The sequence below is a fragment of the Gopherus evgoodei genome, chromosome 6 (genome assembly GCF_007399415.2).
Source record: "Gopherus evgoodei ecotype Sinaloan lineage chromosome 6, rGopEvg1_v1.p, whole genome shotgun sequence".
In the NCBI taxonomy this organism is placed as follows: Eukaryota; Metazoa; Chordata; order Testudines; family Testudinidae; genus Gopherus; species Gopherus evgoodei.
The window spans coordinates 5,917,092-5,932,160 of record NC_044327.1 but is presented as its reverse complement, the minus strand read 5'-3'; the positions used below and the strand labels follow the sequence as shown (position 1 = coordinate 5,932,160).

Genomic DNA, 15,069 nt, shown 5'->3' with positions numbered 1-15,069 from the left:
CGTCTCTCGCTATGTGTTTATCCATCACTTAGCGCAATGGGGCCCCAATTTTGGTTTGAGGCCTCAAGGTTCTATTGTAATAAATTATAATGCCCTTCTTGCATCTTTTCACCAATAATAAAGTTCTGCAGACCAAACTACATCCTCACTTATACCCGGGCGACTGTTCTGAAGGCTAGAAGGTTGGCACAGGGGTTATGGAGAGCATGACCTGGCTTCCTGATTTTTTATTACTGGTGATGATATTGGGAGAGAACCCAGTTTGACTCTAGCTTGCAGGAGTAGCAGAGAGAAAACAACTCTATTTGTAAATGGTACAAACTGGAACTGAAAGTCACTGAGAGGCAGGGTACATGGAATCCCACAATGTAATGTTTAAAGGGTAGATCCCTGTTGTAAAGATGCCCCCAGACTGGGAGAGCTCTCTAAAAACCTCTGGGATTTATCTCAGAAAAGTTTTCTCCTTCCCCTCCCAAAACTCAGTTCCCACCTGTGATAACAGGGATCTGTCCAGCTCTTTGCAGGAGGCTTCGTCTTCAGCTCCTAGATCTCACAAGGAAGGCTGTATGATTAACTGTATCCAAAGGGCAGTGCATTCTGTGCTGTAGATCCTAGGGCCACCTGAGGTTGCTGCTAATTTAGAAGGCAGTGGGGCTCAGAAGAAGGGTTATAGTTGAGGAGAGGGTTGTCCTTATTGAGCATCTATCTGGAGAGAAATAATTAGCAAGTGTGCAGGGGAGGTTCTTATCACACACTTTTTACTAATCTTTATGGAGGGGTTGGGAACAATTTGGGAGATGGAGGAAGGTTTGAGCCCATTCTTACTTGGCCTGAAGCAGTTCACCCATGGCTAGCAAAAAGCATGTGATTTCATTTAGAAATTTTTATTATGCAGGCTACTGACTAGTGAGACTGTTATCCTGGATAGTGTAAGTTCACATTAACACACAATCTCCTTATACAATCAATATAGTTTTTGCTGTTCAGTGTGTATAATTTTAAATGGAAGCACAATTTTGAGCCTGAGATAGTGTGACTGCCAGAATGCCTTTGCGTGATCCTTGCTGTGTCTGCCTGAATCTGCTCCGCTTAATATGCAGGTTGGAAAATACATTATTGCACTGTGAAAAACTGTAATGTTGTAAAGATATCTAGCTATGTCTGGGATGGATTGAACAAATTATTATCTATGGATAGAAGAGATGAGCACTGCTAGCTGACATGTCACATTTCTAAATTGAGTATTAGAGCTAGCTGAGGGGCTTTTTTTCCACTTGTTGGGTAAAATCTGTTTATGTAATGTCCATCTTGGAGTTGTGAAAGGACAGCTAAGCCTCCATCTTGGATACCCTCCTCCTCAGATGATTTAGTGCCTATTCAGTCTTTTTCAAATGAAGGCAGGAAAAGGTCAGGGCAGGTAGAGTCATGTGACAGCCGTAATCTGCCTAGCAACCACAGGTTATTTAGTAAAGTGGCACGTCTGTCACTCAGGGCTGTCCATCTGAGTGGCAGCCAGAGTCCCACACAGCTCAGCTAGCTGCCAGGAGCCCCAGAGGGACCAGGACTCATGGGAGTTTGGATTCTTGGTCTCTATTAACACACTTGCACTCAATTGCTACACACCATTAGTGAGCGCATACTTGCCCTGGACTACGAGGTCAAGCAGAGACTGCGTGGGCAAGCACTCATAGACTCATAGACTCTAGGACTGGAAGGGACCTCGAGAGGTCATCGAGTCCAGTCCCCTGCCCTCATGGCAGGACCAAATACTGTCTAGACCATCCCTAACAGACATTTATCTAACCTACTCTTAAATATCTCCAGAGATGGAGATTCCACAACTTCCCTAGGCAATCTATTCCAGTGTTTAACTACCCTGACAGTTAGGAACTTTTTCCTAATGTCCAACCTAAATCTCCCTTGCTGCAGTTTAAGCCCATTGCTTCTTGTTCTATCATTGGAGGCTAAGGTGAATAAGTTTTCTCCCTCCTCCTGATGACACCCTTTTAGATACCTGAAAACTGCTATCATGTCCCCTCTCAGTCTTCTCTTTTCCAAACTAAACAAACCCAATTCCTTCAGCCTTCCTTCATAGGTCATGTTCTCAAGACCTTTAATCATTCTTGTTGCTCTTCTCTGGACCCTCTCCAATTTCTCCACATCTTTCTTGAAATGCGGTGCCCAGAACTGGACACAATACTCCAGTTGAGGCCTGACCAGCGCAGAGTAAAGCGGAAGAATGACTTCTCATGTCTTGTTTACAACACACCTGTTAATGCATCCCAGAATCATGTTTGCTTTTTTTGCAACAGTATCACACTGTTGACTCATATTAAGCTTGTGGTCTACTATGACCCCTATATCTCTTTCTGCCATACTCCTTCCTAGACAGTCTCTTCTCATTCTGTATGTGTGAAACTGATTGTTCCTTCCTAGGTGGAGCACTTTGCATTTATCTTTATTGAACTTCATCCTGTTTACCTCAGACCATTTCTCCAATTTGTCCAGATCATTTTGAATTTTGACCCTGTCCTCCAAAGCAGTTGCAATCCCTCCCAGTTTGGTATCGTCCGCAAACTTAATAAGCGTACTTTCTATGCCAACATCTAAATCATTGATGAAGATATTGAACAGAACCGGTCCCAAAACAGACCCCTGCAGAACCCCACTTGTTATACCTTTCCAGCAGAATTGGGAGCCATTAACAACTACTCTCTGAGTACAACTACTCACTGAAGACCTACCTGAGGAAGAATATCTGCCCAAAAGGGAGAAGACCTGCCCAGAGGACCTGTTCAGAGGGAGAAAAATACCCAGTTCCTGAGTTCCTGTTTGGTGTCCAGTGCCACTGATTTTCACCACTATCCCTGTCAGTATCCTGAGTCTTTGTCATTGTGTCCCTGTAATACCCACTGCGGTTTTCCTCTGTTCTACATCCATAGGTTAAGGGGGTTTAAGGGCTCTGAGCTTCATGCTCTGTTAACTGTTAACAACCGAGTGTGTCTTCTTTATGTTCTGTATTGTCTGAAGGGGTCCTTGTCTAGTTTACTGACTAGTGGCATAATAAATATTTGTGTGTTGCATCTTATTCTGCCTCTGTTTTAATAATTCACCGGATGGTAGATGCGGGAGGGGATGGGATCTGCAGACAGCCCATCTTCTGATTTGTGTAGACCATAGTTAAACTGCTTTGGGCTAACACAATTGTGCATGCTCTTGGAATCATTGTGGATGGTTCTCTGAAAACATCCACTCAGTGTGCAGCAGCAGTCAAAAAAGTCAACAGAACATTAGGACTCACTAGAAAAAGGATAGATAATAAGACAGTAAATAACATAATGCCACTATGTAAATCAAGGGTACACCTACATCTTGAATACTACATGCACTTCTGGTTGCTACATCTCAAAAAAGATATATTAGAATTGGAAAACGTACAGAGAACAGCAACAGAAGTGATTAGGGGTAGGGAATGGCTTCCATATGAGGAGAGATTAAAAAGACTAGGACTGTTCATCTTGGAAAGAGATGACTAAACAGGGATATGATAGAGGGCTATAAAATCTTGACTGGTGTGGAGACAGTGAATAAGGAAGTGTTATTTACTCCTTCACATAACACAAGACCCAGGGGTCACCAAATGAAATTAATAGGCAGCAGGTTTAAAACAAACAAAAGGAAGTATTTCTTCACACAATGCACAGTCAACCTGTGGACCTCCTTGCCTGAGGATGCTGTGAAGGCCAAAACTATAACTGGGTTCAAGAAAGAATTAGATAAGTTGATGGAGGATAGGTCTGTCAATGGCTGTTAGCCAAGATAGTCAGGAATGCAACCACATGCTCTGGATGTCCTTAGCCTCTAACTGTCAGAAGCTGGGAGTGGACAACAGGGAATGGATCACTCGATAATTGCCCTGTTCTCTGAAGCACCTGGCATTGGCCGCTGTCGGAAGACAGGATACTGGGTTAGATGGACCATTGATCTGACCCAGCATGGCCATTCTTGTCATTTAGGTTTAGAAGAAAATAAAGTGAAATTCATCCATACAGCAGAGGGTCAGCACCAGGTGCTGCCCTCCACTTCAGATCTGAACAGAAACTATACAGCAGGACCATGGGAGGAGCAGCCGTGCAGGAGTCCCTGCACACCCTGGAAGAGTTCTCTGGCCTGGCTAGTCATAGGCTTGTTCAGCAGGCTGTGACGCATGTGGATGAGTGGACACAATTGGCAGAGAAGGACCAGAGCTGCTATTTCAATCCACACAATGGCACTCAAAGAAGAAGGAGCCACTGGTGCTGGAACAATATAAACCAAACAGTAAACCCTGTATATGTTGGAAACCACTTCAAGCCAGGGGGTGCGGTTGTACCCTTAGCATCAGCACTTCCGGAGAGAGCTGAATTGCTACCGCAGCCTTTCCCCAGGTAGGAGGTGGTGGATTTCACCTTTCTAACCCCCCCACTCCCACATCCACCTAGAGCCCAAATACTCTGCCTTCTCACACATTGCATGCATCCTTAATAAATGATAAGGCCAGAGTTTATTCCAAAAAGGGTTGGGGTTTTCCTCTCTCTTTTTTATTTTTCCAGAATAAAGACAGTCAAACACACGGTTAAGTAGCTCACATGGGTTTTATGAACCAGGACTTCCCAAACAGGACTGTTGACGATCTATTTTAGGAAAAATAAATGTGGGACTTCTGTAGAATCAAGGCCATATGGAAATAATTATACTGCAGCAATACAGGCGTCTCTGTGAGTGAGGAATCCTCATTATTCAGCAGTAACCCTTCAGACAAATATTCTGCCCAGAGGTTTTGATCTTTCCTTTGACTCTCTTACAGGTTTTGACTCTTTTTAAATCCAATGTTTCCCACTGCTATTGCTCGTTAGTTTGAACTAGTTTTACCCCAAGAACATCAAGGATGATGCTTGTTCTGTGTGGATGAATGAAAAAGAGAAAATTCCTCTTCAGTCTCTTCTAGTTCTCCCAACCAACAGGCACCCTGGCTTCCTGACAGCCACCACACCCTCACACTGTCTCTCCACAACACTTCAAGGCCCCTCGCATTTCCATAAACCTTTGGACAACACCCTGCCATCCCCATGAAGCAGAACCACCTAAGCCCTTCCAAGGTCTGATTTTCCTCCCCCTCAGCCACAAGCCCACCTGCCTGATCTGTCCTGCAGACAGTTCCCTCACACTGATCCTGGCTGAGATCCCAATGTGACTGGCTTCCCCCTTGTTGATCCCAGCCCATGGGTTACCAGTAGGTCAAAAGTGCTCGGAAGTTTTTCTTCATGCTTATACAGCATACACAGAGACAGTGCCCAGGAAAACACTCTACGGAACATCCATCACACAGAGATCACCCACCCACTTCTCCCCATGCAGAGATTTTGCCGCAGTGCAAGGTTCTGATTATGACTGATACTTCACTAATTGTCTGGTGCATCAACACCGCACATGGTTACTTTAGAATCTCATCATGGTATAATTTTACAGGCAAGAATACATCTTTAGGGACACTTTGTAAAATAAGAGCAAGGCCATGCAACACAATATTTGACTGTCATGGTGATGAAGCAGAACATTTTTACAGCAATTCTCTTAACACTGCAAAGCCAACTGAATTTTGCTTTCTGGTCTTAAGCACACGGTTAACTAAAAGCATGTGATACCAAGGCACTGAGTTGTCTTGCAGGTAAAGTTTCAGAATTACTTCTCTCTCACCAGCATCATACAGAAAAGAGTTATAGGTTGTGAGGGATTTGTTTCAGGTCACTGCAGCCCTAAAAACAGAAGGAAAATGACTTCCATCCCCTAGCTGCTCAGATGACCTCGGCAGCCCTTGCTAATGATAGCGCAAAGGGCTCCAATTACTAGCGATTTGCCCACTTAGCTCATCCAATCCTGCAGGGGAAATTCTATCACACAGAACTACACTTATGAGAAAAATAAAAGCTATAATTTAGTTTTCAGTATTGAATAATAAAAAATAAACTTAATGGATACTATCTTGCAAGTATAATTTACTTTGCATTTGGAAAACAAACCACCTGACAGCGCTATCATTGGTAAGTTAGTATCATCCAGAGATCCTTGGATGATGAAAGAGGATATGAATTGGCTTTGACCTAAATTTTCTCCCTCCTCTCCTGGATTTCCAGACCGTTCTGTTGTCAATCAGATCACAAGCCTGGTGGTTTCAATAAGATTGTGAAGTGTCATTATCTGTTCATGTTTTTTTTTTATTGATCCAGATGAACTATTGGATAATTACAAGCACCAATACCTACATTTTATAAGGGACTAGTGATTTTGAAGAGCACACCTCAATTTTTGGGTGCCAAACTTGACACACTTTAAAGGGATATGATCTTAGAAAGTGGTGAGCACCTGCCCGCTGAAAACCAGGCACTCTTAAGATGTTTCAAGTTGGGCCCCCACAAAAATGAGGCACCTAAAATCACTAGTCACTTAAGAAAATTTAGGCCAGGGCAATGTTCTGAGATTCCTTCTTGTGTTTGGCTGATGGCGACACTGCTGGTATGTTTTCTGAAACAACATCAAATTTTCTCAGTGTGGTGGAAGGAAAGAGTTTATTTTACCTCCTGTGGCTGTTACAAGATTCAAAACAACTACTGTGAAATGGCCATGACCCAGTCAAATCAGGAAAAAACCCTAAACAACTTCATACCATATATGGTGGCCTAATCTTCAAACATCTCGTCTTGCCATGCCCCGTGCGTCAGTGTCTACCGATGTACAAAGCGAATACAGAACACAACCATTCTGCTTTGGGACTGTTTTGTCTACCCGAGGGGCAAGGCTGGGGGTGGGGATCTACTTGTGCTCTCTCAACAGTTTTCCTGTTTAATTCTACTGACTTGAATGGAGTGACTCCTCATTTACATCAGTGCGAGAGCAGAATTAGGTCATGGAAGTCTTAAGAGGCTATTTTAAATACCCAGTCCTGAGGGTGTCTTTCAGGTGAGTTGTCTTTTTGCTCTGCTGTTATGCCTCAAAAATGTAAGTTCCCATTTATTACTCTGACCTTGCAGGCTGAACGATTTTTGCTAGCCCCTAATTTCTTACTTTCCCCTGATACACAGTTAAAAGCATCAATCAATCCAATACCCAGAAAAAAATCTGCAGACATTAATCTTATTTCTCATTTTAAGCACAGAGAATATTCTGAGTTCCATGTCTAAGCATTTGGCTTTGAAAATGCCATATTATGCTCCTACAGTAGCTATTAAACATGAATTAAGAGCATCTCTATATAGTTTCCTAGACCGTGCAGAATAATTTTACAGAAACACTTGAACTGTCATGAGGGATCATCAAACCAATGATCCATTTACCCCAGCAGTGGCCAGGTCCTAGTTCAGAGGAAGATGAGCCCCTCCCCGCCAATCGTCCAATCAGTTACACAGTGATGTACTCTGGAGCTGAATGCCTTCCTGACTCTCAAAAGCTAGCTGTTTGGGCCAGGGTGTCCAGTGGGTGTAGGGGCTTCTAAACTGTGGCCCTCCAGGGTGACTGTGTTAAGACGAAGATGTGCACATTGTCATGAATTTAAAAGTGGCTCCCTGAGCTGCAACCTACAACGTTCAAACTGAAGGGTCTGAATCAGCCCCATCGTGACATGGAGGATGTAGTAGTGCTGCCTCCACAGATGCTTCATATTGCTTCTTCTGCAGCCCCAGCTCTGCTGGGAGTCGAGTGACCAGACAGCAAGTGTGAAAAATCGGGACGGGGTGGGGGGTAATAGGACCCTATACAAGAAAAAGACCCAAAAATCAGGACTGTCCCTATAAAATCTGGTCACCCTAGCTAGGAGCAGTCACAGCAGTTACTGTCCCTTCCCTGATGCATCTGCTCAGCACCTCCCCCCGCCGGCTGCCTCTGCATTGCAGAGGAGGGAGAAGAATAGCTCTTGTTCCTCCGTTGTCCACTTCCCTGCTGGGCTGCTGGAGCCCCACAAAGAATAGGGTAGGAGCTCAGCAGGCTCTGCCTGAACCTAAGGGAGCACTCAGCAAAAATGTCTCCCCTCCCCCACACAGCCACCCAGGGCAGCCCAGGACAGGGGAAAGAGAGAAGAAACGGAGAAGCTTTAACATGAGCCAGCTGGCAACAGACTTGGAAGGACCCTCAGGGGCCATGCTCCAGATGCGGATAGCTGGAGCATAGCACATTCCAGTACCATGTACTGAGAGAGGGCAGAAGGAGCCAGAGTGCTTGCCTGGGACTCCCCCACAATGGGGAAATTCCCAGTAGGGGACTTTGGTGGTTTCCTCTCCCTCTGCACTGCCTGAGTATGGCCCCTCAACCTTTCTGAAATAATATGTTTGGCCCTGAGGCTGTAAAAGTTGGACCATCTCTGACTGAGGCTCTGAAGCTCAAAGACTGATACAATAGCATTCATGAACACTGACACTTAAAAAATATATTGATAGCCCCAATATGCAGGTGGGTCGCTCCCTGTCACTTACTGCATCTGTGGGATAACTTCATTATCCACTCATGGAGCTAGAGAGGAAAATGTGTGTCTGGAAGGCTAGTTCATAAAGACTTGAACTGCTTGTATGTACTTACAGGAGGAGGCATTAGTTCGTTCTGTTGATGCCTGCATCCCAAACACGGGCTCTGCAACACACAGAAGGTAACAACAAGGTCATAAGGAGATACAAAAAAACGATCACATTGTACTGGAAGATCCTGAATGTGTCTTCCCCAGAAAAAAAATAAAGAAAACCAACCTCCAAAGGAAAGAAAAAAGAGTAACAACTCCGAAAAGTAAGGTACTTCAAAGTCACTACAGCAAGTCTGGGCACACCATGAATAAACAATTAATGCAAAAATGATCCACTGTCCTTGGAGTGAAACATAAGAAAAAATTGGCAGTGATAGGAACAATGTTTTCAGCTGCTTGTGACAGAATCAGAGGCCAGCCAGAAAGCAGAGGGCATGAAAGTGGCCATTCTCTTCTGCGTATTGAGCAAGGAAGTGCTGAGAGCAAGTAACTCTCTAGAACAACGCTAAACGGATCTTCAAGGCTACATTAAATAATAGCTGTGCTTAGGGACTGCTGTGACTAAAAAGAGAGCAGTGTCTATGAAAACCACCAGTTTTGGACATATCCACAGCTGGAATGGACCACAGACACGAAACTGTGAAAGAAGGATATGTTCAAGAACAAAATTGTACTTAGTGGCAGCATAATGTGGTAAAAAAGAAAGAATGAAGAGACACAGACTTAAGCTGGCAGAAGTGAATCACAATTTGTAGGGCATGTGAAGCAACCAGTTCTGGGAGACATATAAAACCAGGCCCAGGCCAATCAAACCAGGCCCAGACCTATTGAGACAAAAGGTACAAGGCCCAAACACATGTAACAAAACTGGGGCATGCATTTAGGAGTTGCAAAAGTTCTACACACAGAGGGTCGGGGCGGCTCCAGGCCCCAGCATGCCAAGCACGTGCTTGGGGTGGCAAGCCGTGGGGGGCGCTCTGCCAGTGCGGCAAGGGCAGCAGGCAGACTGCCTTCAGCGGCTTGCCTGCGGAGGGTCTGCTGGTCCCGCAGCTTCGGTGGACCCTCCGCATGCAAACGGCCAAAGGCAGCCTGCCTGCTGTGCTTGGGGTGGCAAAATGCCTACAGAGGGTCTGGGCAATATATAGTGTAATACATGAGTACAGTAGTCATACACAAAGGTGTGCAGGACAGCATATCAGTTAGAAAGCAATAATACAGAACCCATGCAGAAAGAAGACTTTACTTGTGGTAGTAGTAGAATACCATGCAACCAGCAAGACGAAGACAGAGCCAAGGAGTGCCCAGTATTGAATAACAACCCCAAGAATGTATCAGCGAGGTTTCTGATGACCATCGGGCAGAGGCTAAACACACTGCCATATTTCTAGTAGAGATCTTAATTTAGAAATCAGGGTCACAGTAGGTACACCAGCTGAATGGGAAATTTATAGCCCATTGGGGTTCAAGTATAAGGCCCAAAAGGAATAATCATGTAGAGGGAAATCACACCTGAAGTGAAGGTGACTCTGCAAGTTCTGTCAGCTCCAAAGATACTAAAGAAGCACTCCCAGGCAACTGGATGGTGGCAGTCTAAACAGGAGCACTGCACACTAGTCCTTTTCCAATAATCAAAGACCTAATGTGCTCATCTGTATTGCAGGGTGTTCTGTAGGGTGCATAAAATCCCAGTTATTCTGAAATAGCTAGAGGATTCTGTAATGATTTAGCATAGATCCAGGATTAACAGCTTTGTGAGAATGAAAAAGAAAAATGGCACATTATGGGTATATTTGGATGTACAAGAGCTGAACAGAGTCATCCCGACTCCATACCAACGTAAGATGATCTTCTGTGCTAAGTGGTCAACACTCTATTCAGACAGAAAGACAGACACTGGAAGAGACGGGAAAGAGTACCCTGATAAGTAGTCATCAGACTTATGCACTTTAATACTCCCATGGGTGGAGAGTAGTTTTGCTATTTATTATTTGGTATTAAAATCTGCAAGTGCAGCAATGTCCTTTTGTGCCCCTCAGAGTCCACAACATAGCCTCTGCCACAGTGACAGCAAAGAGGAGAATATTCCTGAACAGAAGCAGGCAGTGGGAAGAATACAAGTAGCAAAACTGCAGGTTCTGTGAAGAAAGAAGTGCTGTGTGCAGGTTTTGCTCTTACATCACAAGGGGTGAGGAAATGAGAGGAAAGCACAGGCCAGGGCCAGCATGACACTCCTCTGAACTGCTTACAGGACACTTGCTATTAATCGTTTGGTCTAATATGTACCAAGTGAAGCAATACTGACAGCCACACTGAGAATATGAGAAAATCCTGGATCATCTGATGGGCATTTGTTAGACACTAGTGCCAAGATTTCCCAAGCCTACCACACACACACATGCATCAAAGGACAGGCTGTAGGCATGCTTAATGCAAATTCTTGTGGTCTTTTCTCCTTGATCTAGCCTACCAATGTTGTCATCTCAGACTAAAAGCAGCCTTTGCCAGATACGGCATTCCAAACGAGCTAGTGAGAGACCACTGTCCCTTTGCCAGCCCGGATCTGTGCAATTTTGTGAATCCGTGGAATGTATGTCTTATCCACCCTAGTCTACAACTTCCTCAGTCAGACATGGTAGGAGAGACATGGCCATTTATAAAGTATCACTACAGTGTTATTGTCATAAACAGACAGTAAAGGGTTAACAAGTCCAGTAAACCTGGCTAACACCTCACCAGAGGACCAATCAGGAGACAGGATACTTTCAAATCTCAGTGGAGGGAAGTCTTTGTTTTGTGCTGCTTTCGTTGTTCTCTCAGGGATCCAAGAGGGACCAGACAGGTATACAGATTCTCCAATCTTCTGTTCAATTTGTTAAGTACCAGTTAGAAAGGCGGCTTAGTCTTTTTTTTGTTTGTTTTCTTTATTTGCAAATGTGTATTTTGTTGGAAGGATTGTATCTCCGTTGCAACTTGTATTTGTGCTGGGGGGAGGATTCTCCCTGGTGTCTATAAGCTGAAAGACCCTGTAACATTTTCCATCTTGATTTTACAGAGACAATTTTTACTTTTTCTTTCTTTTATTAAAAGCTTTTCTTTTAAAAAACCTGATTGATTTTTTTCCCCTTGTTAAGGCTCAAGGGAATTGAGTCTAAACTCACCAGGGAGTGGTGGGGGGGAAAGGAGGGAGGGAGGCGAATTTCCCTTTGTTTTAGATTCACGGAGCTTGAATCTGTCTATCTCTCCAGGATAGCCCAGGGAGGGAAAGCCTGGGAGAGGACACGGTTGGGGAAGGGTTTATTTTCCCTTGTGTTAAGATTTAAGGAATTTGGATTTTGTTTCACCAGTGAGCTGGTGAAGCCTCTCCAGATGACCCAGGGAGGGAAAGTCTAAAAGGGGAAAAGGGTGGGGGGGATAGTCAGTTCCTCCTTGTTTTAAGATCCAGGGGGTCTGGGTCTTGGGGTCCCCTGGGAAGGTTTTGGGGGGGACCAGAGTGTACCAGGCACTGCAAGTCCTGGTTGGTGGCAGCGCTACAAGATCTAAGCTGGTAATTAAGCTTAGAGGAATTCATGCTGGTACCCCATCTTTTGGGTGCTAAGGTTCAGAGTGGGGGTGCATACCATGACAGTTATATTTACCACCTTACCATACAGGGACCATTTATAAAGTAACACTAATATTTCTTTTAAAAAAAAAAAGAAAGACAGTGCATGCCGAATGCCCCTGGAGTCTAGAAACACGCCCCTCATATGCATGGAACCCTTAGCAGCAGAGCTGCTCAAGGGCAGAATGCAGAGAGGAACACTCACACCAATCTGAAGGTGAGCTAGACACAGAAGAGTTCACACCAAGCTGAAACAGCCTCCAAGGTGGTAAAAGCACAGACCAAGAATACCACCTGCATTCATGAAACCTGCACAAGGGCAGTACTGGACTGCAGATCCTGTCAGGTTAAGCCATCCATACGAGAAAGATAAAGGAGGTGCTGGTGACCTGATCACACAGGTCATATGGAGTCACTAGGGGACAAGAAAGTGTCACTATGAGCTAGCCAGGAACCTATGTGGGCCACATAGCATTTGAGGACCCACTCTTACATGAATGTGAGATAATCATCGTGTAGCCTGCTAGGAAACATGCACATATTTGACACTGCCATCCTGCAAAATGCACTTGCACAGGCAGAGAGTCAGATACAGTTTCTTGCCAGTAGGAAAGATTCTGTTATGGCCCAAGTGTAAAGATGGGTTCCAGCAGGTAAAGTGTTACTAGTAACCTATAACCCAAGAAGAGGTCAGGTGAGCTGCAGCACACTGATGGTTGCAGTGAACAAGGTAGGACAACTTATACAGCTCAGAGACACTGGAAGTTATGCTTATCCCCTTATTTAATTGTTTGCTAAAGAGCACCTCCATGTTAAAGGATTAAAAAGCAGGAATGTACTAAATAGTTCACTCCTATTTTAAAGTCACCAATGCAGGGCCAGTACCCAAGTCACTCTCACTCTCACCTGCTGAAGCTCTGGCTACAGGCAAATCGTTATATGCAGAATGAGCTAGAGAGAGCAGACCTAGGTCTGCAGAACTAATTGGAGAGAAAAGAGACTGTTAAATTTGACTTACGTGAGGAAGTTTTTGCGCCTTCTGTTGATATGGGTGTCTTGCTGGAGTGTTCTGTAAAACATAAAAGGTAACAGGAGGTTACAATATGGTTTCAGAAGATCCTGAACTCATCATTCTTAGCAGTAAAAGCCAGTTTAGCTGTTAAGCAAGGACTGGCTCAAGGAAAAAATAGAAACTCTAAAAAGCAAGCTCAGACTTCAGCCTCAGGGGGCAAGGATGCCTACTACAGTTGACTGTCTATTTGCAAAATAGTTTCCTGGGGAAAAACACAGGATGATCTATAGCTAGAATGACCCTGTTGTTCAAGTCTCTCATTCTCATCTGGGAATAATGGATCCACGGCAACTGAGGAAAAGCACACAAATGGCTGTATTTATGGAACAGTTCAACTGAGTCCTTGCGCTTCTAAACAGTTGGATTTTTCAAAGAAAGATTTCTGATCATTCTATTTTATTTGTTTGTGAATATATCCAGTGGTGTCCTTCTCTACTTCATGGAAATCTTCTAACTCACATGCACAGCCAACTCCCACTCATGGTAGAGGTGGAAGACTCTGCCTTGGAAGTCAGCATTCATGTTGTACAAAAGTGGAGTCAAGTTGTTGCTATACAGAAGTCCCAGGGAATGACTGCTCTTGGCATAATGCCATAGGCTTCTCCCCATTTTGCTCGTTGATATAAAAGTTGTTGGCAATGGTACATGATAGTACCAGCACTTAGCTCCTTGCCAGATGGTTAGCAGAGTGTCTAATAAGCAGATGGATGGCTTTCTGTTAGAGCAGGTTTCTGTGGGGACCCAGAGCACTGACGTCCATATCACAATATGCTATTGTGATGGCTGGCTGAGTAGAAAACTCTTCAGACATGTTCCTGGACTGTAAGTTTTCTGAAGTTGTCTAGACAGTTATCAAGCACCGAGGTGGTAAAGTTCTTTATCACTACACAAGTTACAACTCCATTGGTAATACAATATCCTCATGCTTGGCTGGAGAACAAGAAGGGTCATGGATGCCACCATTTCAAGAAGTGTTGAGAACATCCTGAATGTTAGAATGTTAAACATGTGAGTTTCCAGTAGATCAGATGAAAGGAACACAGAAGAAGAACGCAGAAGACACTTGGGAAAAGAACTCCAGCAGCCATTGGCCATGGTATAGTGTTAGATCTTCCTGAACAACTGTGGTCTGCACCCAATTCTGCAGCCCTGACACATTGTTCAAAATATTGCAACTCCCTGGGACATTCAGATTGTTTCCATTTTCTGTAGTCCTACAAAGATACACAAATCCCTTATTGAGACACGAGTTAGTGAAGGGATATCTGTCCACCATTTTCTTTCAAGGCAAATAAGACTACTAGGTTGTTCTCTGTTCTTGATCCTGAGGTTGCACATGGACATTACCAGGATCAAGAACCAGTCCATATAATTTCTCTCAATGTAGCTGCAATCAAAGCTTTTGTATTAGGATCTGTTCACTTTTCTGGCCTCCCTTTTTCATCAACTCTTCTGTTTGGATTTTTTTCCTTTGTGACCCAGTTTCCTGCATACTGGGTCTCTAGGACATGTGGTCCACGATTATCTCATGATGCAGGAAAAATTGTTATGAAGTGCTCCCCCACAACTCTGTGGTGGGTGCTCTGCAAAAGAATAGTGTACATATGCATATAAAATACTAAGGTCAAAATCTTGTCACACAAGGCCATGGCATGTGGGGGTGCACGTCTGGGCACCAGAAAGGGTCTATGCAGCTTGTCAGGGATGGAGACAGTGCACTGATATATAATCTGAGCTGCCCGAGCAATTAACCTTTCTTAAAAACAAGAGGGAACATGGCAGGCCTGACACCTCAGACATCTCTGCATCAGGCCGTATTGGAGCAACATTTTCTTTTCTTCTGAAAGAAACAGT

General features: G+C 44.2%; 1 protein-coding gene across 3 annotated transcripts in view; it reads right to left on the bottom strand.

Annotated features, from left to right (window-relative positions):
- NRG1 (neuregulin 1) overlaps positions 1 to 15,069 on the bottom strand; it is an 843,690-nt gene that overhangs the window by 175,550 nt on the left and 653,071 nt on the right. For 2 of the 3 annotated variants that reach the window (XM_030566617.1, XM_030566619.1), the window contains exons 5-6: positions 13,162 to 13,212; positions 8,605 to 8,655 (exon numbers count right to left, since the gene is read on the bottom strand). In XM_030566617.1, coding sequence (XP_030422477.1) covers positions 8,605 to 8,655; positions 13,162 to 13,212 — 102 coding nt within the window. The remainder of the gene's footprint in view (positions 1 to 8,604; positions 8,656 to 13,161; positions 13,213 to 15,069) is intronic. The other variant, XM_030566618.1, reaches the window with a different exon arrangement.